At 44.0% G+C, this 23,984-nt stretch overlaps 1 protein-coding gene across 1 annotated transcript in view; it reads right to left on the bottom strand.

The window, feature by feature from the left end:
- Nucleotides 1–3,624: 3,624 nt before the first annotated feature.
- Nucleotides 3,625–23,984, bottom strand: part of LOC144121818 (monocarboxylate transporter 2-like) — a 62,483-nt gene continuing 42,123 nt past the window's right edge. The window contains exons 3-5 of the mRNA XM_077655228.1: nt 8,705–8,848; nt 5,927–6,799; nt 3,625–5,841 (exon numbers count right to left, since the gene is read on the bottom strand). Coding sequence (XP_077511354.1) covers nt 5,621–5,841; nt 5,927–6,799; nt 8,705–8,848 — 1,238 coding nt within the window. The 3' untranslated portion in view covers nt 3,625–5,620. The remainder of the gene's footprint in view (nt 5,842–5,926; nt 6,800–8,704; nt 8,849–23,984) is intronic.

The following is a 23,984-nucleotide window of genomic DNA, read 5'->3' as shown; positions in this document are numbered from 1 at the left end:
AAAAAAAACAATCCACACTGAAACCGCTAGACAGCAAGCCAAAAGGCTAGAAGAGTCTCAGTGAGCAACTAAAAAACCTTAGGCAAAAGCCGCGTCAATAATAAAACGCACAACCAAAACCAAGCTAAATCCGCAATCGAAGCAGCAGATCACACGTGTCCTTATAAAATGGGAAATTCATTGTTCAGGAGTACCAAGGAAGTTACACTAACACATTTTTCACCGGATTTCGTTATGAGAAAGGCCTCAATGACTTTCCTCTGCACTTTGGTTTTAGCAGGTGCCTGAATAGTAGTGCCCGTATCCAATGGTTTGGATTTGTCAGTGTCAGTCACTGTATCGTCACACAGGTTGCCTCTTTTATAGTTTTTTTTTTACATTCCTCCTGTGTTCAACAAATCGCTCGACTTTCCTTTCTATGAGCCACTCCACGCACCTTCCCCTCTGTCTAATGTATATGCACCAACAAATGAGAGGCAGGCTGTACACCGCATTGGTGGAGTATTCGAATTGCGGGGCTCCATGCTTATTTTCACATTCCACAGGATTTTTAGTTAGAACTGTACAGGTACTTGATAGCTTAGCAGGCACGGTGAAGGCAGTTTTACATCATGCCTGTTGCCACCATTCGAGTTATGGCAATTTTTATGTTGATATGCGATGACTTGATACTGCGTTGTTTGAGGCACAGTTTAGGTTTCTTAGTAGCTGTCTTTTTTACTTCTTGCCTAAGAATTGCCCTGACAATGCTGATGATGATGCTTGGATACCCCGCTTTGTCAAGACCGTTTCTCTTGTTTTAAAAGCTGTTTTTATGCTGTCAGAACAGCTTCTGGTGAGTGTCGATCTAAGAAGCCAAAACAACAATTCCAAATTTGAGGAGGTTCGAATGGACGCGTCATTAGGAGAAGAGGCCTTTTTTAGAGCGTGGATTATATTTTAGCGTGGACTGTAGCACAAGTCACCAATAGTGATTAACAAATCTAGGAACTGAATTTAGTGGCTCTGTGCGCTGGAGAAGTACAAGGTAATTGTACTGCTTGAGAAATGAATTAAGGTGTGGGACGAACGATTTAACGTCTCAGATCCGTGTTCCCTTAAGATAAAAATGATGTCTATATAACGCAGAGATATGGGCGGTTTTTCTAAAAAAGAATTTAGAAGTTTAGTTCCTAGTGACCACATCAAACCGTTTGCATAGGCATGCAAATCATTTGCATAGTAGGTCCCATACAAGTTTCAAATATTTGAAAGTAATAAGAATCGAACTCAAAGTAGTTCAGCGTAAGTACCTAGTGAAGTATATAGAGATACAGTTCATCTTCCTGCGGGCGTGGAATTTGAGCTATTGCACTTCGAGCTTAAAACATTTTAACAGGTACCAAAAATGTTGTGCCATCCCTCTATTACGGGAGTCCATTGCTCTTTGCAGCTGAGCGCTTCAAATATTTCTTTGTGGAAATATTTGTGTACGAAGTGACGACATCCAGTACCACTAATATGCTATCCGCGGCGATAATGACCGCATCGGTAAGCGATTATGTTCGAAAAAAGAGCTGTGTGATCACAATAAATGAAGGAAGGAGCGAAGGAAATTTCTACAAGGCAGCGGTGAGAAACGTTGACAAGTGTTCCATACGCGAATTATCGTTGAAAACAACAGACCTGACCGGCATATCTGCTGAAAAGGGCTTCTGTGAGCACATTGCTGATTTTAAAAAGTAAAAGCATCCTGCTTGTTTGTTTTACGAATTAAAAAAATTGCGGTCAGATTGCGTGATTAGCCCCTTTAGGCGCCAATTAAATCTACTTAAAGGAAAAATCTACTTTTGCATAAAAGATGATGTGTAGACTAAGCAGAAGTAATGTTCAAAATATTATGCAACAATATTGATATTTAAGCATATTTTATTACCGTCCACATTTGTGGACATGACGCCGTAAACCTAGTACATGAACGTAGACACTCCTACATTTGCTTGCCTTGATCGTTGGCCATAAACAAATGTTTAGCTGTGAGAATAAACGCTTCAGGGAATTATTCTGTAATTCATGACTTATAAAACAGAAAAACGCAGTCATTCTGTGACGACAGGGAGAGCGAAATTTGGTATTTCGAGCACCGAACGCGGCTTTTAGAAGTGCAGCCTTCATGTCGGCACCGTTGTGTAATTAACGTGTTCTGAACTTGGGGCCGATGGTTGCTTCTATCATAAGTAATGCTTGAAGTCCGGCTGCATCGAAGGGGTCTCGAGTGACCTTAGGACCGGCGGAAAGGGAGAGAGAGTTGCCATCTTACGGCCTGTTTTACACTTGGTTTCTTGCAATAATGAAAAAATCATTTTTAAAGGTCATTGTTTGCTCAATTTATGTCAGAGACCTGAAAAAAAAACTGACCCCTCGCTCTACCAATGTGCTGGGTGTTGTAGCCCCAGAGCTGATCGGCCAGCTCTGAACTGACTATGGTGTGCGGGCGCGGGTTCCCCTTTTTCATCCCCCGTTGTAGTGCTGCCACTTTGTATTTTTCTCCGTCTCGGGTTTCATACAAAATGTATCATTTTTTGCTAAAACCGCAAATTTTCAAAACTATAGAGAAAAAATGTTCTGCCCCTCACTGAAAATGGTTGCATCCTTCAGATTCACGCGGTCTACAATCTAGCAGAGGTGGTCTCAGATCCTTTTTATGTCTTAGAAAGGGGAACTAAGAACCTCGCAGACCACCCTGACTTTAAGCACTGGTAATAGCGCGCTGGGTTTGTCGGCAGCGGCTCAGCTAAGTGGTGGTTCTTTGCAACGATCTGCGGGTCTTCATTGCTTGGTCGGCCGCACTTCTTCGGAGGTGCTTCTCCATCAGCTATTTTCGTGAAAAGAGCTTCAGCGGTGGAGTCGTCCAACGCTCTCTTCATACAAGCATATTTTTCAACGCCCGCAAGCAGTACGCCCATTTCGTGCCATACGTGCACAAAAAACGACTCGTTGTGGGGGAAAAACGCCACTTCGATAATTTCGGCACTAAGGCGCCATGCCCACATTTTTGGACGCGCCACTCTGAACGTCCACCGCAGCACTTCTTTTTTCATCTATAACGACGAACATTTGTGTACCGTTTCTACTTTAACCTATCGACACATTCCGATCCCAAAATTGCATTATTAACGATAACTTGCAAACACAGAATGCAAAAAAAAGCTATTTACTTGCCCTGCCAAAAAACGGCGGGATGCACATATTTTGTGTTTGTTTCACAAAAGCATTTCGATGTAGCTGCTAGAGGTGGCGCCAGAACCTTGACCGGGAGAGTCAAAGAGCGCGGTATTCAAAGGTGGAAGTTTGCTTTGCGTACGAAAATATGAGGAGGTTTAGGTCGCGTCCAGATATGTGGACACAGCACTTGAAGGCGTTAGTTTCCTGAGAAGAGGTTTTCTAGTTTGCTCAAGACGACTTGAACAATAAGGTGGGATCAGTGTCTAACTTCTTACAGTGGCTTGGGTTGTTGATTTGCCTGCTGATCAGTTTCAAGAGCCTTAGCTCTTACTCATCACGTTTCGAGATTTTGTAGGGTCTGCTACTATTTTCGGTCACAGCGCCATCTGTGGCAGCAATTACTCATCACGTTTCGAGGTCTCCTACCACCCCGAAATCAAAGTGCCATCTGTGGCTGCCACTAGGAAACAGCGCATCTCGCATTGAGACTTGTAGCGCCATCTACAAGGGCATTGTAGAAACAACCACCTGCCGCGAGCCAATGATGATGTCATGCTCCAGAATGGTGGATAGAGGTGGAACTATGTGAGTATGACGTCAGGGGACGAAATGGAGGCATAGTTTCGGTTTCTCGAATCCAAGATGGCGGATAATAAAATCGGTTCAGCCCTCTCATCTCTTCCCCCCCCCCTCATCAAAAATTATCGTAAAGTGGGTACGAAAAGTGTCCCGTTGTTTTTCTTTATTTCACGAAAACTGTCCCGTTGCGGGACCGCTTTGGAAGTATACATTCGTTCCGCTATATATACTCCAACAACAACTGGAACCAATCCGGGGACAGTTGTATACCAAAATTGGTAAGCAAATAAAGCCCTATGGTCTGTGGTATAGAAATAAAACCACAACTAATAATGGGTAAACATTGCATACATGCACTTACTAATTGAAGTGTTACCATATCACACCGCAAGCCAAATTCTAGGCCCACATTAACCCCCCAAACGAAGCAAGTTCCGCTTGGGACGTATGTTTAGGGGGTGCAACTCGACACTTCGTAAACCTGCATCGTAATTTCTCTGATAGATGGCGCTAGGCGTCGATCGCTCCGCTGGGAGTCGTGCGTGCACGCGTAGCCGAGCATGGTGGCAATCCACAGCGTTTCAGAAGGTATTACATTCCGTTTCTCGAGACGAGCGGCGCGTTCTTCTTCGCTTTCTTCATCTAGTAAACCAAACAGCTAGCGCTCGTTACTTCAATGTCTTCGAGACGATGGCGGCCATTTTTGTATTTATCGGTTCCTAGGGTAACTATGCTGCCGCCTTGTCTATGCTACCACTTACTGAGTAGGACGGTTCTAGAAGCTACGTAACTTGTTTGCCGAGTTGATGGTGGTTTTTCTTGACTACACGCAACCAACGGGACTTAAATTAAAGTAACAAGCATGGACGCACCACAGCGTTGTGTTGTGTCCCCGCGTTTTCCTGGCTTCTATGTCCCGTTCGTCGCGCTCAAGTCATGGTATAGAAGTAACAGGCTTAGTGTAGGCTTTCACTATGCTGCCTCTTAATGACTATGTCGGTTCTAGAAGGTAACTGGTTTAGAGTAAAATGGTATTTCAACTAAAGAATCATTTTCGTTTCGCCTTGTTTGTTTTAATATGAGTTCTTTTGCAACAAAATTTAATGTCTAGTTCACGACTTTGTTCCTCGTTCGACGACCATCAGCTTGGAGCTCTCTGGGCGATAGAATTAAGTACAGTCGTTTTAGTTTGACGAACTCAGGCTGACCACATGTTAAAGGCTGCAGATAAATTAGAATTAAATATCCGCGTATTTTCGGTGAAGTACTTCTTGCTAAGCATTGCTAAAAATTGTGTTAAATCTTGTTCAAATCCTTTTTCATTGAAGTTATTGTTAGGTGAACAAAATGTGAGGACACTCTTCAATATATGCATATTATTATTTAGCTATTTCAAAATATCTACCACATGCATAGGTTTCAGCTTCTTGCGATGTCAGCGGAGTATATTGTGGCTATCTTGAAATGATAGTGTGGTTATTGACCTGTCTAAATTTTTCTTCAGTCCAATATGTTTACTTAGCTGATTATCATACAACTTACGTTATTTTTTTCGCTACAAAATCTACTATAGCTCTTGTAGTTCGTCTGATCTTAGTGCTATTAGCGGATATTACTACTCAGGAAGCTGCTAAATCCCAGACATGTGAGCAATGAGGCTGTATAATTTATTTCATTATTTTCTAAGCTGTTGACATCGTAACAACTGCATTGCAACTTCCCGTCTATATCTACCTTCCATTCCCTAAATAGGTAAATCACCTATTTCACTTCTACGGGATATTAGCACAAGGGATCCCGGTGATGTAACCGTTCTCTTGTCAGGAACATTTGGTAGTTAGCAGTTGACATCGTCCTCCACAGAGGAAACTATGACTGGAGTATTAATAAGCGCCATTTCTCTCACATCGTTTAAGGCTTGAAATTTTCTTTTATAGCGTCTTCGCCGAGCTCTGTCCCTGCAGGCGAGGAGTGTCAACATCGCCGCGATGAGGACGCATAGTACAGAGAAGACCACGTAGAGCAAATTATACGAGCCGTTCTTGTCGCGAAAGAAACCTGCAAAGAAAAACATAAAATGAAGATACTATCTAATCTCCGTAACTTTTCGTGACAAGGAAAGAAAACATAATGTAGTACTTACCAATTATGGATGGTCCGCAAAGCCACACAGGAATAGTTGTCAGACCGGCCACGCCGCAGCAGAAACTAATCCTCACCACGGCCATGTAGTCCGCAATTAGGACTGTCTTGATGCACAGTATGTACCCTTGAGCCAACCCCAAGATAATCGTTAGGGCAACAACGCCGCCGTATGTCGTCACAAGGGGCAATAGGAGAAAACAACAAGCGGAGGCCAAGAAAGTAGCGACCGCCATGGGACAGCGGCTGTGGCGGATCTTGTCTGTCGCAAATGGCCCAACCACTCGACCAAAGAGACAACCAGCGGCATTGTAGATCACAATCTGATTACCGCTTTCAACTGTCCATCCCTTGTCCACTGTGTAGGCAACTATGGTTATTGAGAAGGTTATGAAGACGTACTCTGAGATGAGGGAGTACAGGACAAGCACGTAGAAGGGTAAGGACTTAAAACTCTGGAGAGCAACCTGTGCAGTGCTATTCGGTTTCTCTTTGTAGTCGGCACATTGTCGGGCCTGGTCGTTGCGCTGCGAAAGATGTGTTCTTTCCTTTGTAGTACCACTATCAACAATTTTGTGTGAACTTGAGCAAAGTTTACTAGCCTTTGCTGCGAGGTTTGAGAAGGGCACCGTACACGGTTGGGGGTGCCTTATTAGCATGATAAGGGGTACAACGTGCAACACTATTCCTCCAGTTATGAGAAGGCAGCCTTGAATCCCATAAATTGATGTGAGTTTCCAGAGCAGCCGCGTGGCAATCATGCTTGATGTGGCTCTGAGCACCCACATAATAGATGTAGCCGTGCCTCGGTATTCGTCGAAGTACAGCAGTAGGTACAAGCAGAGGCTCAGCAGGGCGACTCCTATGCCGGTACCTGCACCGTTGTGAACGATAACTCTCAACACAATGCACTGGGTTAATTCTCCTACGCTTTATCGTTGAATGGCTGATTTTGACTCACTGTTAGAAATTCCTAAGCAACTGATTTGTTTATAAATATGCCGCTTTTTATAAACCAAATTTTCAAATAATGCCAGCTGGGAATAGAACTGCATGTGTTTCCACGACGCACAGTGCTCCTGTCTTACGAGAAACATGCTCTGCTAAGCGCCAGAGCCAATATAACACGTTTGTCTGCTGTGTTCTCTTACGTGCAAGTGGTATCTGTAAGCTTCCTATTTGCTACCATGTATATATTTTTTACTGAAGGGGCACGGAATCAACCACCAATTTAACATGATGGTTGAACAGCACAAGGGACGAAACATAGGAACAAAGACGAGATGAGTATTCAATGAATGTGTGATCATCTGGAAAGGAGGAGACAGTACCTCTAGAGAAATAATTGAAGCTGTCAATATCCGGCGTGCTAAGAACCACTTTGTTAGTACACCGTCTATCGCTTTATGAGAGAAAGAGTTGAAATTTGTAAGCACAGCCGGGCATACATTAAATTTGTGAAAATTACATTACATTTGTGAAAATGTACTCTGTATTTATTCGTATGTCGCATGAGAAAAACTCTGTTATTACTGTACTCTTTTTTGCATTCATTCATTATTGATAAACATTCTGTAAGCTTATTTTGGTTGTGTTGCTCTCATGCATACGCTGTATAATTGCTTTTCTATTTATTTATTGATGATCACTTCTGTATTGTTCATTATTTGTTATTTCGGTCCGTCTCCTGCTGCCATATAATGGTTTCCTGGGCCTTCGTCAAGGTGTTCGTACAGGTGGCCATTCAGATACTTGCTGGAGAATAAAATATGATTTGATTTGATTTGATCGTGTTGCGACTGTTCACTCGGCTCCAATGTTTCACCGGCCTCTATTGTGTTTATTGTTTAAATAATGGCTATTTGGTCCTTCATTTGTCAGGCGGGTCTTATTCTTTATCTCTTGTAGGCCGTTTACGGTTTTAAAGCTTTTGGCCTCTTTTGGACCTTTTTAACTACACCTTCCATTAGCATTTATTGTTCTATGCTTGAAGGCCTTTTACACCTAGTATATTTCTTTTTTAATGTTTTTATTGTCAGCATTTTAATTGATTTTTATTGTGTATTGTTTTTACCCTGTTTATAGGCAACTTCAACTTCACCTTTTTGTTAACTTTCATCTTTTGTTTCGCACGACGACCTTCCACACCCTCTTTTTAGCGCCTTTCACCCCCAGCTCATTCACTAATACATGGTTTATCCGCTGATGTGACTATCGTCTGGTTTCCGGTAGCCGAGCAGCCCTCTTATCGATGTGCCGCCCTCTTTCTATCGCTATGTATTCACTGTACTTCGAAAAAAATCAGTTATTAGTAAGTGCCGTGTACCTATTTTTTGTTTGTTCCTGTGTTTCGTCCGTTTCGCTGTTCCACCATCATGCAAAAGTGCCAACTAGCCCGGCCACTCACCCTTCTAAACACCCATTTAAATTATGGCACAGCAGTTCTTGAGGACTTCTCTTCTTTGTCACTTAACAGCGCACAGTATATTGAGGACTAACGCGAACAACGTACTTCACCATGATCTCTTCAAGTGCACCTTCCCCTGGGCATTCATCAAGCACAGCATCCTTGAAAATTGTGGTATATCACAATGTGTTGTGCTGTAAGTTGCATCCCTTACGCAGATAATTCTGTTGAGCAAAACGTTTCTTTGCAAATCATCTAAAAGTTATTATGAATAATGTAAGCCCCCCCCCCCTCTCTCTGATAGCCGTAACTTCTAGTCGGCCTTATCAGAAGAACTGTAGGAAAATGCTCCAAGAGCAACACTCAACTTACCGTACATAACGCCGAGTGTGAATGTCATCCAGACAATGCTGGGGGCGAATGCAGACGCCACGAGACCAGTGCAAGCCAAGAGGCATCCAATGAGACTGATGTGGTAGACGGATATCTTGTGCTGCATCTGGGTAATAATAAGGCCTGCGGAAAGCGCAAATGGCAGATGCAATCACTTCGGTTGGAAAGCCTTGCCATGCATACACACACACACACACAAGCAAGCAAGCACGCACGCACGCACGCACAGTGCTCTACAACTCGAAGCCATCATGAGCATAGAATTCAAGTGCGCCGACTTACAAAACATAGTCAGAAATTTTCTGTTACCCATGCCTTAATTTCCGAGGAAATCACAGAGGCTTATCAGAGCTGATGCTATCGTCAGGTTCTTTCACCTTTCCAAGAATAAGGATTTGGCAGGCGTTTGTGTGCTGTGCGATGTCAGTGCACGTTAAAGATCCCCAGGTGGTCGAAATTATTCCGGAACCCTCCACTACGGCACCTCTTCTTCCTTTCTTCTTTCACTCCCTCCTTTATCCCTTCCCTTACGGCGCGGTTCAGGTGTCCAACTATATATGAGGCAGACACTGCGCCATTTCCTTTCCCCCAAAACCAATTAATATAATTATTATTATTAGACCAGAAACTTCAGGGGATACTAAAACTCCGCCTTTAGGGTATGACGCAGGTATTGATACTCTTCTTTCTCCGTCACGTAACGTTTAATCTACCTTTGAAGGGGCCCTAAAACGCCTTCTGTGGAGAGTACATAAATTCGATCATTCACTAAATGGTGTTGTTATCAGCACCTGAGCCAAATACACTTTTTTGCCCAACAGAGAGCCCACAATCAAGCTTTAAAGTTGGCGCGCGCCACTTCTGGCACTCGTGTCCGTCTCCATTTCACGCTTCTGCGTATGTCGGCTTATCATCATCATCATCATCATCATCATCATCAGCGTGATGGAGCTATGTCGTCTAAGAATTGGCTAATAGATTCTTTCAGGCGTCACGCAGCTACCAGGGCAGAGGCCAGTCAAGCGCCTCACTCAGGCGGGTAGGTAAGCTCTGCCCTCCGGGGAACTCCTTTGCACGTCGGCAGCTGGCGGCGGGCTCGAGTGTATGGGTCCATCGCAGGAACGCCAGCATTTCAGCGTGCAAAAAGTCACGACAGTAGAAGAAAGCTGCGAAAAAGGTGAAATTCAAATTTTGAATAAAAATTGCTCTACTACAGTCAAGCTAAAAAAATAAATTCTTGCTGCAGGACATTCTTGAAGTGCTGTGTTTCAAGACACCAGGCATATTCCAGGTTTAATGAGAGCCCCTTTCAGAGACCCTCAGAGAGTACATTACGTAGCATTGAAAATCTCTCCCGCGCAAGTACTCTCACTCTGTCGCCTAGGTACAGCGTAAAAGCCCTGCCATGGTCAGCAGTTTGGTCACACTATGTAGAGCAGGTTCCCACGGTTGACAAGTTGTGATACGTTACATGGTCACCTGGCCTTGGTGGCATGCGGGCCACCTGCGTTTCCACTTACAACGCCCTCGACGACGATGACACTGACGACGCCAAAATTTTGTAGAAGGGTATCCTTAACGGCGAGCGACCTGCTGTTTCTGCTGATCTGTGGTCTGCAGGTTCCTGCCGCTGTTCCTGTCTTTGATCTTGCTGCCTCCTCTGGACTCCCTCTTCCGGCTTCTACTGTGAGGCCGTTCCACATGTAGGGGTATCGGCCAGGTGTTTTATTTTATTGCTGTACCGATAGTTACGTTTATTGTCCCCTTAGGCCTCGTGGAATGTCTTTAGATTCCCGGGGGGGGGGGGGGGGGGGGGGGGGGGAGTTCGGCTCCCTGGTTCGCCAGCCTGCCGGCCCAAAGTTTGCCCTTGGTTTCTTTCAGTCGGAATGGCGTCAGTGACCTACCAGTGGCGCTTGTACCCATTGCAGACGGGGCCATAAAATTGAGATATCTAAAATGATCAAGGAGCTGCTGAAGGCTGTTACCAGCCGCCACCTGGAAATCTCTGAAGTGCGCCCTTTCGGCCTTAGCGGCAATCTGTGCCGATCGCCGGATGTGGAGTGCGTGTCGGAGTTGCTGCACTGCACATCATTTGCATCATTTCCAGTTAAGCATTTCATTCCAGAGCAAATACCATGTTCAAAAGGTATCATCCGCGGCGCGGACTCTTCGGCCTCTCCTCAGGAACTACTTGAAGACTTTCAGGACGCCCCTGTTGGCGTGTAATCAGTTTAACGCTGTACCAGCGATGCTAATTGCTCACGTCTGACGACAGAGTCTGTGATTGTAACATTTGCAGGATATTCTTGCCCGTCTGAGCTTAAGGTTCGGCCTATAGTGTACCGAGTCGCCCCGCTACATCCTCGTCCTTTCAAATGCAGGAATTGCTGGCGCTTTGGTCATAGCAGCAAAGCTTGTAAATCTGCGACGCGTTGCCAACTATGCGGGGAGAACCATTTCGCAGACTTCTGCACACCTGAAGGTCCAATTTGCAGTCCCTGCGGCGTACATCCGGCTGATGATGCTGGCTGTTCCAAACGTGCAGATGAGCAGAAAGTTTTGGATATCATTCAGCAGAGAAGATGCTCAGGAGATGATGCTTATGCGCAATTATACCGGAAGAGGCATTCTTATGCGGGACTTCCTAGGTCATTTGGGCCTGAGGCAGAGGCAGAGACGTTGCTGATAAAGTCTGTGGTGTCAGCTATCAAAAAGGCGTTTGCAGGTGTTTTGGACTGTATGTTGCCTACCTTCAATGAAGTTCTATTATCCCAGGTCATTTCAAGTCAGGTTGCTCATTCAACTGTTAGCCTTCCCGTTCAATCAACTAGTCCATCCAATAGCCTCTGTGGTGTTTATCCCCTGGCTACTATTCCTGCTGCGTCCTCGTCTGTGCCTGTGCATGGTGCTGGGGATACCAGCCTCTGTACCGTTTGCACTACGATGTCGAGATGGCCAATCCTTCCCAGAAGCGTCGAGCTCCTTCCTCTCCGTCGAAGGCTGCCCTACCAAGCAACAAAAGCAAGAAACGTTCCCCCAGTAATTCACATAAAACTGGTCTTAAAGGAGGCTGTCACAGGCTACCTGCTTTTACAGTAACAATGGCGGGCTTAAAAGTGCAACAGTGGAATTGCCGTTCAGTCACATCTACTTTTCTCGACTTACAGAACCTTGTCTCCAATTCGACCAAGACATAACTTTACTTCAAGAAACTTGGCTGACTCCTATTATGTCATTCTCTCTCAGAACTTTTCGGGCATTCCGAGCCAATCGGAATTTCGGCCGGGGTGGTGGCTTGTTAATATTAATTCCTTCTAAATTTTTTCATGGGGCGCATGTGCCACACCAAATTCAAAGACCTGACTGCGAATTGTTGGCTGTTGATATCGCAATTCCACAGTGTGCTCCTCTTACCGTTGCTAATGTTTACTTTCCTTCAGGTGTCCACAGCACAGATCATTTAAATGTTCTTTTGCGGTCTAACAAGATTGATGATTGCTGGTGATTTCAATTCTCATCGCGTAATTTGAGGTTTCCGTACTGATGCATGTGGGCAGGTTCTTTGGTCACGGATGCTGGCAAGGAACGTGCGTAGCTGTAACAATCCATAAGTTTCTTTCATGCGTTCCGATTCTCGATCTGTCATTGGCTTAACATTGTCAGTGAACGGGGTGCAAGTTTCTTCTTGGTCTACAGTGGATGGTGGAACTTCCAGTGATAATTTCCCGATAACTCTCACCATAGCAGCTTCTCCCCTCAGGACAACTGCTTCTCCACAAAAATGCGTAAACCACACACGTCTAAAAAAAACTTGTGCAATTGTGCATCATCTGATGCATCATCTGATAACTTGGATCGCGCTCATCAAGTTCTCTATTTCGTGTTAGGGGCCTCTGAGTGTTCCGTGTTCACAATGCAATCTACCGTCAAAAACAAACAGACCTCCCTGTGGTGGAATGAGTGTGAGAGAGCATATCGACTTAGAAAATCTGCCTCCAAAAGTCTCTCTCATAACCACTGCCTGTGAAATCGGATAAATTACAAATTTTCGCGACTTCATTTCAAAAGGGCCATTGCCAAGGCGAAGCAGGAGTACAATGCGAATTTGAACCGTTATCCATCAAGCCCAAATAACCTCAAAGCTTTGTACCGATTCATGGAACGCAACCATAATACGCCGTCATCTCATGTTACAGAGTCAATGGTGTTGCCACCCCCGGATGCAAAAGAACTTGACCAGAAAGCTCAAGGCCTTGGTCTGCGTTTTCAAGCGCGGTTGGTGGTTCCATTCGTCCTAACCCTCCGCGCGCAAACTCCATCGCGGTTACACCCTGTGAATTATTTTCCATAGCTACTGGCCTCAAACCTTCAGCTGCTGGATGCAATGGGGTCTCTAGCGGTATGTTGAAGTCTCTTGTGCAATAGTTTACCTCTGATGTATTGCATATATTTAATGTGTGCCTGGAGAGAGCTTGGCTCCCTCCTGAACAGAAAATTGCAAAAATAATCTTACTTCTCAAAATTCAAAGAAGGGTTTTGTAATTGGTAACGTTCGGGCGATTTCCCTCTTGTCTAATTTAGTTAAACTTATTCAAGGCATTGTTCATAGCCGTCTCACAGATCACGTTCTTGCAATACAAGCGTTCAGTGGTTTTCAGATAGAGTTTCGTCGGGGGTGCTTGATTTGGAGTGCACATGTAGATTTGGAAAGCAGGATTAAGGTTGCAATAGAGAAGAAAGAGATCGCGGCTTTAGTCACTTTTGATCTCGCTAAAGCATATGACAGCGTAGAGCATTCAATACTATTGAAAAAGCTTTACTAAATTCAGCCGCCTTTTCACATTCTTGCACGGATGCAGGAATTCCTGAATGATAGACGTTTCTTCTGTTCTGACGATTCCTCTACTTCCGAAACCTTTCCGCAGATTATAGATGTGCCTCAAGGATCGGTTCTGTCTCCTTTACTTTTTAACGTACTTATGTGGGACATACCGATTCAGGGTGACATCAAAGTGTATGTGTATGCGGACATCGCTTTTTTTTGCTTCTCCTGGGGACATTCACTTTACCAGCTATTGCAAGCCTACCTTAAAGCCTGGGGGTATGGCAGGGCAAATCACATTTAGTTCTCAAAGAGAACAAATCTTCCGTTCTCGTTTATCCTTCAGCGTCCCCTCTTTATATCTGTCTACTGTATTGTGGCGCCCAAATCCCGCAAATTGTCTTTAAAATACCTTGGTGTAATATACGACCCTCATCTAGACTACCGACCTTATATCAGAAGTATACTTCTCAAAGGTGAGCGAGCTCTGGGTAGCCTGACAAGAATCAACAATAAGAAATTCGGTATGCGCAGAGACACTCTTTTTTCTATGTAAGACTTACGTAGGACCAATTTTGGAGTTCGGTTGCGTTCTTTTCTCCGTTTGCCCCAGATGCGAAATTCAGCCTCTGGTTCTCTTGGAGAGCCGTGCTCTACGCCTTTGCTTGGGGTTACCAAAATCAGTGGCAAATTGTGCCCTCTTTCTGGAAGCTGGCATAGAGGTCTTGAACTCTCGCTTCCAGCTTCCCACAGTGCGCACCTTCTAACGGGGACTTTAGTCAATTCCTGGAGTGGCTCCTCCAATTTTTTGACTAGCCCAGCTTAGGGTTCTAGATAAACATTGACCGCTTTACAAACTGCCTCAATTTGTGTTTACTGGGCACCTCTTCTCTACAATTGCAGTCTCGCTTAGGCCCGTGCAGAGCGTCAGCAATGAGCAGGCTGCACCAGCTGTTTGCTTCGACCATACGCTGCCGCTATATGCAAGCACTTATCTGCCAATGTGCTACACGTCTCCTGGAGGAATATCTGTTCGAGTATTCGAGCCATGCTGAAATTTTCACACATGCCTCTCAACATGGCGAAATGGCAGCAGTAGGTGTTTATTCCCGCACACTAGATTGGTGTCATTCTATTCGGGTCCTTGATTATACACCAATTTTCGCTGCGGAATTTCTCGCTATTGGTTTGGCCCTTCAAAACCTTACTCGCAATATTTCTCAAGTTGTCATTCTCTCGGAGAGTTTCTCAGTCTTGGCAGCACTACAAAGTTCGACAACTTTTCTCTTATACCGATCCCTAATGTACTTTTTTGCCACGTCATGTCCAAGAGGTGCGTTTTCAGTGGATCCCAGGGCACTGTGGCATTAGTTCAAATTCGATGGCCAATTTCTTAGCGAAATCAGACATCAATGGGCCTGTTGCTTATGTAGTTCCGAACCTCACCCGGCTGACCACGTCCCGTTATGAACGTTACCAAATACACCATTACATGAGCCATTAGCCCATACTTGGTACAGCGGATTTCGAACATTTGAAATTCCCATAGAACATACGTTCTTGCGGATCAAGACAATGTGAGGTTTTCATGACGCTGTTGCGCTGCAGGATTCCTAGCCTTAATCTATATTTATGACGTTCTGGGTGCACACCGTAGAATCCACGTGCGTCATGCGGGGTTTGCACGGCAGAGAATTCAGTTTTTGGAAGATCCGCTCGCTCAGTTAGGGCTGCCGTTTACTCTTCCTGTCCTCCTCTCATTCGGTGCAACCGTCAAACGGCATGCCATTAGGCAGGTGTGTCAGCTTGTTCACAAGTATATTATTGAAACCGGGAGATTTTTGTGTTAACTTCTCGATGCCTTTACTTTCCTCTCTAAATTATGTTCTTTCTGAATAATTATTTAAAATTTAGTTATTTAGCCCACACCGTTTTGTTTCCTCGATTTTAATCTCGATTTCCACATGATCTCTCAAAATGTTTTATTTTGTTTTTCTCTCAGTTTCCTCTATTTTTATGAGCCGCTTGAGATAAACCTGGATGAGTTTTTTCCTCTTTGAATCTGCACCAAACCCTGGCTAATCCACCACAGTGGGTATGCGCCATCGTATTTGAGGCAAGAACAGCAAAAACAACAACAACGCTATGCTGCTAAAAGACTGATTTTACGAACGCAGTCCATTGCTTTCAGCAAGCAATTGTCTCACATCGTGAAGAGAAAAAGTTGTTTGGTAGCTGGATTCTTGTTGGATCAGCGAACCGTATTGCTTTATTATTTGAGTTTAAACTGTTCACTTTGCAATCAGTGTGAGAAAAAAGTGCTGGCTTATTGACTAACTGATGAATGATAACGTGTACTCTATGGGAGTCTGACCTAGTTCGGTGAGTTTAGAAGCGCGGTTCTCTGAGAGAAGCGTTGTGGGCACTACGAGTGCCCGTCATTTTTTTTCGACAAAGGAAGTAGAAAGGTTTTTTTCCTTTATTTGCTTCTTAGAACATGTCTGGGGGGGGGGGGGGGGCGATGCTAAAAGCGTAATAGCGCCGGACGAGGCTTCGGCCTCTCAATACAAATTCAGCACAAATTGAATTACTACATTTCGACAAGCGGCATTGCACTTGTGAGCCAAACAAACATTTGCTCATCAGAAAAGGAATGGAAACAAACGCAATCACATGAAAAACACATATGCAAGTACACTTCCCTGTTAGAGCACTAATGTTGTACAAAACGAACATTAAAAAGACAAAAAAAGAACGCAACAACCGAAGTAACAAAGCTATTGCACCGGGAACGAAAAAAAAATAAACCGTCATATTTGATAGACAAAAAACAAAGGAACGCAGAGAATATATATATTTTCTTGTCTTGCTTCCTTCTTGCTTGCAAATTACATGCACATGAAATCACACAATGTCTTTACAAAGCAAAGAAAATACTGCCTGAAACGAAAACATTTTTTGCACTCTTTTTTGAAAACAGAAAATCTTTTGTTGAAGATAACAGTGATATCTGTTCTGTTCAACATATTATTTGTTTGAAAGTTTAACGTTTGTCGCCCGTGGTTTGCTCTTATAGCTGGCAGTCTAAGCGTAGGATTTCGGATTGAATAGCGAGATGAATTAACTGAGGACGTAGGATAAAGTTTGTATCTATGAATCCATAGTAGATATTTAAACTACTACACCTGGTCGGCCCGGCGCATAGAGTATTTTATGAAAAGCGTTTGGGTGGGTATGTTTCTGATGTTTCCTTAAAAGTTGTGGCACATTCTTAACATTCTTTTTTGAAGGACCAATAACCTGTTGTAATTAGAATATGTCGTTGTACGCCATGTTAAGATACCATAACTTAAGCTGGAGAAGAATAAAGAGTAATACAACTTCATTTTTAGCCACGTGGGTAATAAATTCTGTATTCTGCATGTGCTACCCACCACTGGGTAGAGTTCAGTGGTGAGCTTAAGAATATGACATGTCCATGAAAGATGAGGATTATGGATTTTTATGGCGCAAGGGCATCCGCGCAGCCAAACAGCGCCACGGCACAAGGTATATTCGACTTCTCAAGGTCCCATTTCTCAAGCATTTCACCCTAAATAAGCAGAGCACCAGACCAGGGTAAAGCTTGTACACATTGTATTACCGGTGGGTACCCGGCGGCACTGGGGATCGAACCCCGCACCTCCCGCATGCGAGGTGGATGCGCCACCATGAAAAATCCTCAGAAAACCAGATTCCCAGAAATATTTGTTCACTTACTTGGCGGAGCAGGGTGTTTTAAAACTTTATATTCAGTGCGTATGAGTCCTTTTTATTGATTGACTTAAAGAAGACATATTTATGTTACTAGTATTTAGTCCTAGCCGATTCATTCGCAACCAGGTAGAGAGATTAGTAAGGTAAGTGTTAACTGCTTTCTCTAGGGATTCATTTCTCTGGGCCTTGAAGAAAACATTTCTATCGTCGGCATACATTATTATTTCGGGAGAACCGGGTATTCTTATTCAATCATTAATGTATACCAGGAATAGCAGTGGCCCTAAAATTGATTCCTGGGAAACGTCATGCAGAATTGTCATTCTGTCTGAGTTCTGAGTTGTCAGTGCAGCATCGTCCTCGTCTGTGTGTTTCTTCGATGTCTTCGTTTACTTTCCGCTGCCATTTATTCGATTTGTCATTCTGCTAGATTACATGGTTTACAGATACGCATTGAGACCGGCACAAAACATATGTTCTAATTAGTCCCAGTAGAACTCCTCCTACCCTATATGCTTATACTTTATTAAGCAGTATATTGTGCTGTACAGTGTCAAAAGCTTTTCTTAAATCTAGAAACAGGCCAAGTGTCAGGGAATTTTCTTCAATGTGTTCAATTAATTTATCTTTGATATTCATGAGTGCCTGTTCTGCAGGCTTATTCTTCTGAAATCCATGCTGAGCACTACTAACTATATGATGCCTTTCAAAGAAGCTCGATAGCCTGACGAATTTCGCACGTTCGAATATGTTTCAAAACACTGGTAGATACCAAATAGGCCTATAGTTGTTAACATCGTTTTCACCGCCACCCTTATACAGAGGAGTTACTCGAGTAATTTTTAGTTCCTCAGGAAATTCTCAAGACTGGAGCATCTTATTTATTATATCACACAATATCGGGCTAAGTGTATTTGCAACATATTTTATGGGTGGGACTTTTATGATATCGACTTCAGCAGCGACACAATTCGATAGACAATGAATTATTTTATATATTTCAGTAGGTGTCGTTGGTACAAGCATAATAGATTCTAGTTTCTTCTCCGATATTAGACTCCATTCTTCTGCTTGAACCTCTTCGCACGAGCCTATGGTAATGAAATTTCTGTTCATTTCTTCAGCAACTTTTGTTACAGGAACACGAACGCCGTATTTGTAAATGTCTATGATGTCTTGTTGGTGACGCCTTCTACGCATTACTTGGTCGATTATGCTCCATACTTTCCTAGAATCGTTTTGAACATTCATGAACCTATTTTCGTAATATGTGTTCTTTGCCTTTCTTAGATCGGAATTGAATTGATTTCTAAGCTTCCTGCACTCATGAGTACGCTTGAATCTTTGCGCCCTATAAATTCAAGATAATTTTTGTTCTTTTGCCTTATTATCTCGTACAGTTCACGAGTGATCGATGGTTTCTTTATTTGCTTGCTCCTTCCCTCACATTCTTGCAATGGGAAGGCCGCATTATAACATCTAGAAAACTTCTTCAAGATCATTGATTATAACACCCCAAATAACATGGCTGCAATACGTGTTCGTGATGCAAACACCTATGGATGTAGTAGAGTCGCGATCAATCCTGGTGGGCAGTCGTATGGCATTGGTACAGGCATGAAGATTCAGGACATTTTGAAATTCTTGTGCTTCTGCGTTGCTTGATATTGTACCCATATTTACATCAACAAGGATTAGGGTGGACGAAGTTGAGGACTGAAGCAGAAAGAGTGCACCATCTAGGAAATTTAAAAATTTTGATATATTACCCGCTGGCGGTTTGTATAAACGCCAATTGCAAAATTTGAGACCCTGCCAAAAGGCTTTCAACATTGTCATCATGCCTGGTCAATTCATCTATAGCTCGGAGATGCAAACTGTTCATCAGTTAGAGCGCAACACATCCACCTCTCTTCCCCTGCCTACTTAAACTCATGCACTCGGAGCCATCTATGTGGGGCGGAACACCCGTTTCAGACAGCCAGGTTTTAGTGAGTGCTAGGGCATGAAATTTCATTCCGAGATTACAAAGAAGTATTTCGAAGCTATCTATCTTGTTTTTGATAGTTCTAGTGTTTAAATGTAGTGCAGTGAATTCTCCGCTTACATTTTCAAATCTTGATTTAAAATTTTAAGAGCCTGTATTTGTTCGTTTCAATGTTTTCTGGCGTATCAGCTGATTACCATACTGGTTACTCTCAGTGGTGCGCGTTCCTGCGAACCACCAAGAAACTCTTTTCTGGAACTTTCAACTTCTAGCCCGAACCCAGTACAATCGGTCATCTGCACTTTCGGTGCTGCAGCTACATTTCTCAGCTTTTACACTTTGTGAGTGTTGAATCAGCCCCCTTGAGTGACATTGAGATACGGAAATTGACCTGAGGTTAACCGAATTTCCTGTCGGGTGAGTTCGTTGCTCTTAAATATAAATCTGTAAACGAGAAAAAAAGGCACACAAAGGCACACAGATACACGTTGGCTGTCTGTCCCATTGTCTGCTCTTTGTGTGTGAGTGTGTGTTTTTTCCGCCTTTAAATATATGTTAGGTAAGTATGCTAGTTAGCTAAGTGCCTACGCTCTGTAGTAATGGTAGCCTAAAAGGAGGTTGCTAAACAAGATGGCGAAGCTGGTCTACCCGCTCGCTAACTAGACGAGTAAACAAGACTACTGGGAGGCCCGCTTCAATCCCGAACCACTCATTCATAACAGTCGCCAAAGAACGCATTCCAGAAATTTTTATTCACGTTGCAATGGAAAATAACGGGGTTATGATCAAACCTATGTTCATGGCAATCATATTGCGCATAGAAAATTTATGCTCATGTAAATGGGGTTTTCAGGTGAAACTAGCGAACAAGCATTCCAGTTGATGAGGAAAGAAGCACTTGTGCGGACATCCCCGCCAAGCGACACGCTTTCAGATAGCGCTACGGTGGAAACAGGTCGTGGTTGATGCCTGAGTGGGCAGCTTCATTGAGAGACGGTAACACTATAGAGGTGGAAGTCATAACAAATACAGCATTATTGTTGAAAGTACTTTAACCTTTCTATCTTTTTTTCGTGATGCTTTTTCTTCTCCATTGACTGCCGCTTCGCTCCTGCACTCAATGGGTTCTGCTCCCAGAGGAGCATTCCAACTTATTTCTACCGATGCTTCTCCGATAAGACAAATTAAGCTGCAGCAACAAAATGCCTGCGCTCATCTTGCGAAGCCAACAACAAGCTTTAAATATCATTAGGATGATTCATTTGGAAATATTCAAACTTGATTTTCAAAAACAGTTTCGCATTTCGCTTCCCTCACAGCGTGAATATCGTAAGACCCCTCTTATAGTTCGCGTTTATTACATGCATGATCAGATATCAGTGGTTCATTGTTGGTTCTAAAATGCATCTTTTAACGCTCAGCTTTTTGCATTTTGACATATCGATGAAATGAGAAAAGAAGATTACCCTCCGCAAACTAGCTTTAGTTCGAGCGACGAGGAGGTGTCGTCTCGCTTGACCGAGCTCATGTTCTCACGCGTGTTGCGTACGCAATGTGCGCAAGTCCCCACTTCGGAATGTGTACTGGGCATGCTGGAGGAATTCACCGCGACTTTAGGGCTAGTAATCAGATTCTATTTCTGTGTGCGACGGACCCGTCGTCGCTTTGGGGAAAAGCGGAAACTGTGTGTGGCCCAGACCGTTCTTGACAATGGCCCGCCGCCGTTAGAGGCCGAGCACCAGCAATTGTACATAGGCCCCGAAGTGATACTCATAAGCCGTTGATTATTGTTTCATTTTAGTTAGCCAAAAGCGGGTTTGCCGAATAGGGTCATGTATAATATGTTTAGTGCTCATGAGGTGGCCACAAAGGCGCCTTTTTTTTCAATATCCTTTCCACAAGCAAGCCGAGTAGCAGGTCAGAGCGATCTTGGTGCCTCTGTGAACGAAATGCCGCATCTGTTTCATACAAGCCAGATGGCAGACCACTCGATAACCATTGCGCTTACGGGTTATCACAAATGGAAATGAATTTGGACCAAATGTTACTTAGCAATAGAAACTAAAGACCGTATACGACCAGGCTTTATTCGTTGTTTTGGTTGCCTTAATCACGCAAATTCAAAGCCTGGAAACTAACAACTGATTAAAAATGCTTGATCTGCTAAGGTGGAAAGAAAGCGATGAATATTCGTTGCGCGCACGGGACACCCTCCGGGTGAAGGGCATTGGCCTGCACGCCTTATGCGCTTATTGCAAATTTGGTGCACCTGAGCAGCGGGTAGGCTTAGACCACTGTCGCTGGACATCACGCTTGCCGTGAGGAATTCAGGCCATTTCTCGCATTCGCGTTTAAACACCTTGGGCCCCGATCTGAAGCTTCAGTTTCCATCCGGCCTACCACGACGTGCAGCAACTTTGTTGTGTCGCCTGTGGCATGGTGTAGCTTCAACCAACCACTACTCTTTCTTAATAGGTATAGCTGACAGCCGTGCATGTGCCATCTGCGGGTGTGACGAGACTATAGCCCACGTTCTTTTTGAATGCCCTGGCTACAGCGCCGAAAGACAGGCTCTCTGCCGTGCACTAGAGCGTCTCGACCTGCGCCCACTGACAGAAACGAAGATTCTCGGCCACTGGCTGCGGCGGTCGTCGGCGGTAAAGGCCTCCAAGGCACTGCTCCGCTTTTTGAAGACTTCTGGCCTGAACTATAGGCTGTGATTTTACTGAACGCTGTGACTTTACATAGTGACCTTAATTTCCTGCAAGTGTCTTTTCTCCTTCATCTTTTTCTCCCCTGACCCCTTTTCCCCCTTGCAGGGTAGCAAACTGGCTATTCATCTGGTTAACCTCCCTGCCTTTTCTCATCCTCCTCCTCCTCGGTGCACCTGTCGCCCAAAGAGACTACCTCGTAGGTTGGCCCGAAATGTAACGGGCATGCGCATGTGGAACTAGGCGTGCTTCCATGTTTGTCCCTGCCATCATAGTTCTCCCGAAGATTAAGTGGATGTATCTGCTTTTTGGCACTGCATAACGGAGACATTGAAGCACAACACAGGATAAAAACGCAGACCGAAGGGGGGAATTTGCGAGTGAAAACTTCTATCTGAAATTTATTTTTATGAAGGCAAGTGCAGATGCACCGCGACAAGCCAAGAAAAAATTTAAAAAACATGTTTGTCGCAGTTCACTATCCATCGAGTCACCTATGCGGCGCTCACATCAGAGTATTAGGTGATTATGCAACAGTATAATGGAGGACTCGCTTTTATAACCAATAGACTTTACTCAATCTCACCCTGCTGTACGGCTTTCTCGTGAGCAGATTAGTTTATTTCAGAACATTGCCGACAGCCGAAATATCACTCGTAACCTGATATGCCACTTTAATTTTGAGGGCCAAATTTTCGTTGTTTTCCTTAAACGTACCCAATATTTTTCAGGTTTGGCCCAATTAATGCTTCCAAAAATAATGATGCACCCACTAAAGACTACCTTCAGGCAAGAAACGCATTTCTTCAGATCACATATGCATTTGCCTCTTTACTTCGCAACGACTTAAATTTGTTTGCATTATGCCAAACCGCTATTTCTGAACGTTCAAAAGTAGTGCGCCGCCTGGTGGCAGCCAAGGGAATTATAAGCGCTTGACCGAAATGCCTGCTGACGACACCAAAACTGAGGAGGCGTCTTAAATAGCCGCAACCATTACAGGTGGCCTTGTATTTTTTGCATAAAGAACTGCAGTTTCTGGTGCCAGTGGCGTGAAGACAAGGCGATGCCATATATTCAACTGCTTAAAATAGATTTATTTTCTCTATTCATAGATACCGGGTTCCGTATGCGCGTCTCCCCCAAAATATAAATTTCAGTTTGAAATGCCGTGGCTTTCAAGCTAAGAAAATAATGGACCAAGAGAGAGAGAGAGAGAGCGAGAGACTCTTTAATGAAGAAACAGAGAATTTAGCCGGCGTTTCAATATCGCTGGCATGCTACTCTGCGTAGGGAGGGGAATTTGGGAGATAAAGACTGAAGGAGAGCAGCGTGGAAGAGGTGGAAAAAAAACGAAGATAAAATGCAGCCATGAAATGGGTACTAAGGATGCAGTGGCGAGTATTGATGTAACCTATGGAACGATGGAGTGCATAGTCCGACGAATAGGCTGACGAAGTTCACTGCATGAAGAATGCATGAAGGTAACCTGCAAGTTAATTTAGAGCTTATCGAGATGTCCAATGTCCTTTAAATATGTAAAAAGAAAGTTCATTGCAAGTCTCGGTTGCCTGAAGCAGGCTAAGGGGCCTAAAACTTTGTCCATTGTTAGGGGCACTGGGCAGAGCTTCTGCATGCAATGTTCATAGTACGCACGCTCGTTAGCATACGCAGGGCACTCAAGCAGGATATGTTCCACAGTTTCTATCGAAGCACAGTTGTCACAATGCGGACTGTTCATTTGTCCAAAACGGTACCGCAGGCCATTTGTATATGCAGCATTCAGACGAAGTCGGTGATAAAGTGTTTCGAGTTGTCGAGGAATTCTGGGTGAGAGTCGATCTAAGATGTGGGTCGATTGAGTGAAGAAATGGACCAAAGCTTCTAGTATGTACGTTCGCCATCACGTGCCGCGTGGCATTGAAGACTAAATTATCGGAAAAATTTTCGCATTTTGTGCATCCCATTGCTTTTCCATGGCCC

Source organism: Amblyomma americanum, chromosome 2 (assembly GCF_052857255.1).
Source record: "Amblyomma americanum isolate KBUSLIRL-KWMA chromosome 2, ASM5285725v1, whole genome shotgun sequence".
NCBI lineage: Eukaryota > Metazoa > Arthropoda > Arachnida > Ixodida > Ixodidae > Amblyomma > Amblyomma americanum.
This window is presented reverse-complemented; position numbering and strand designations above follow the sequence as displayed.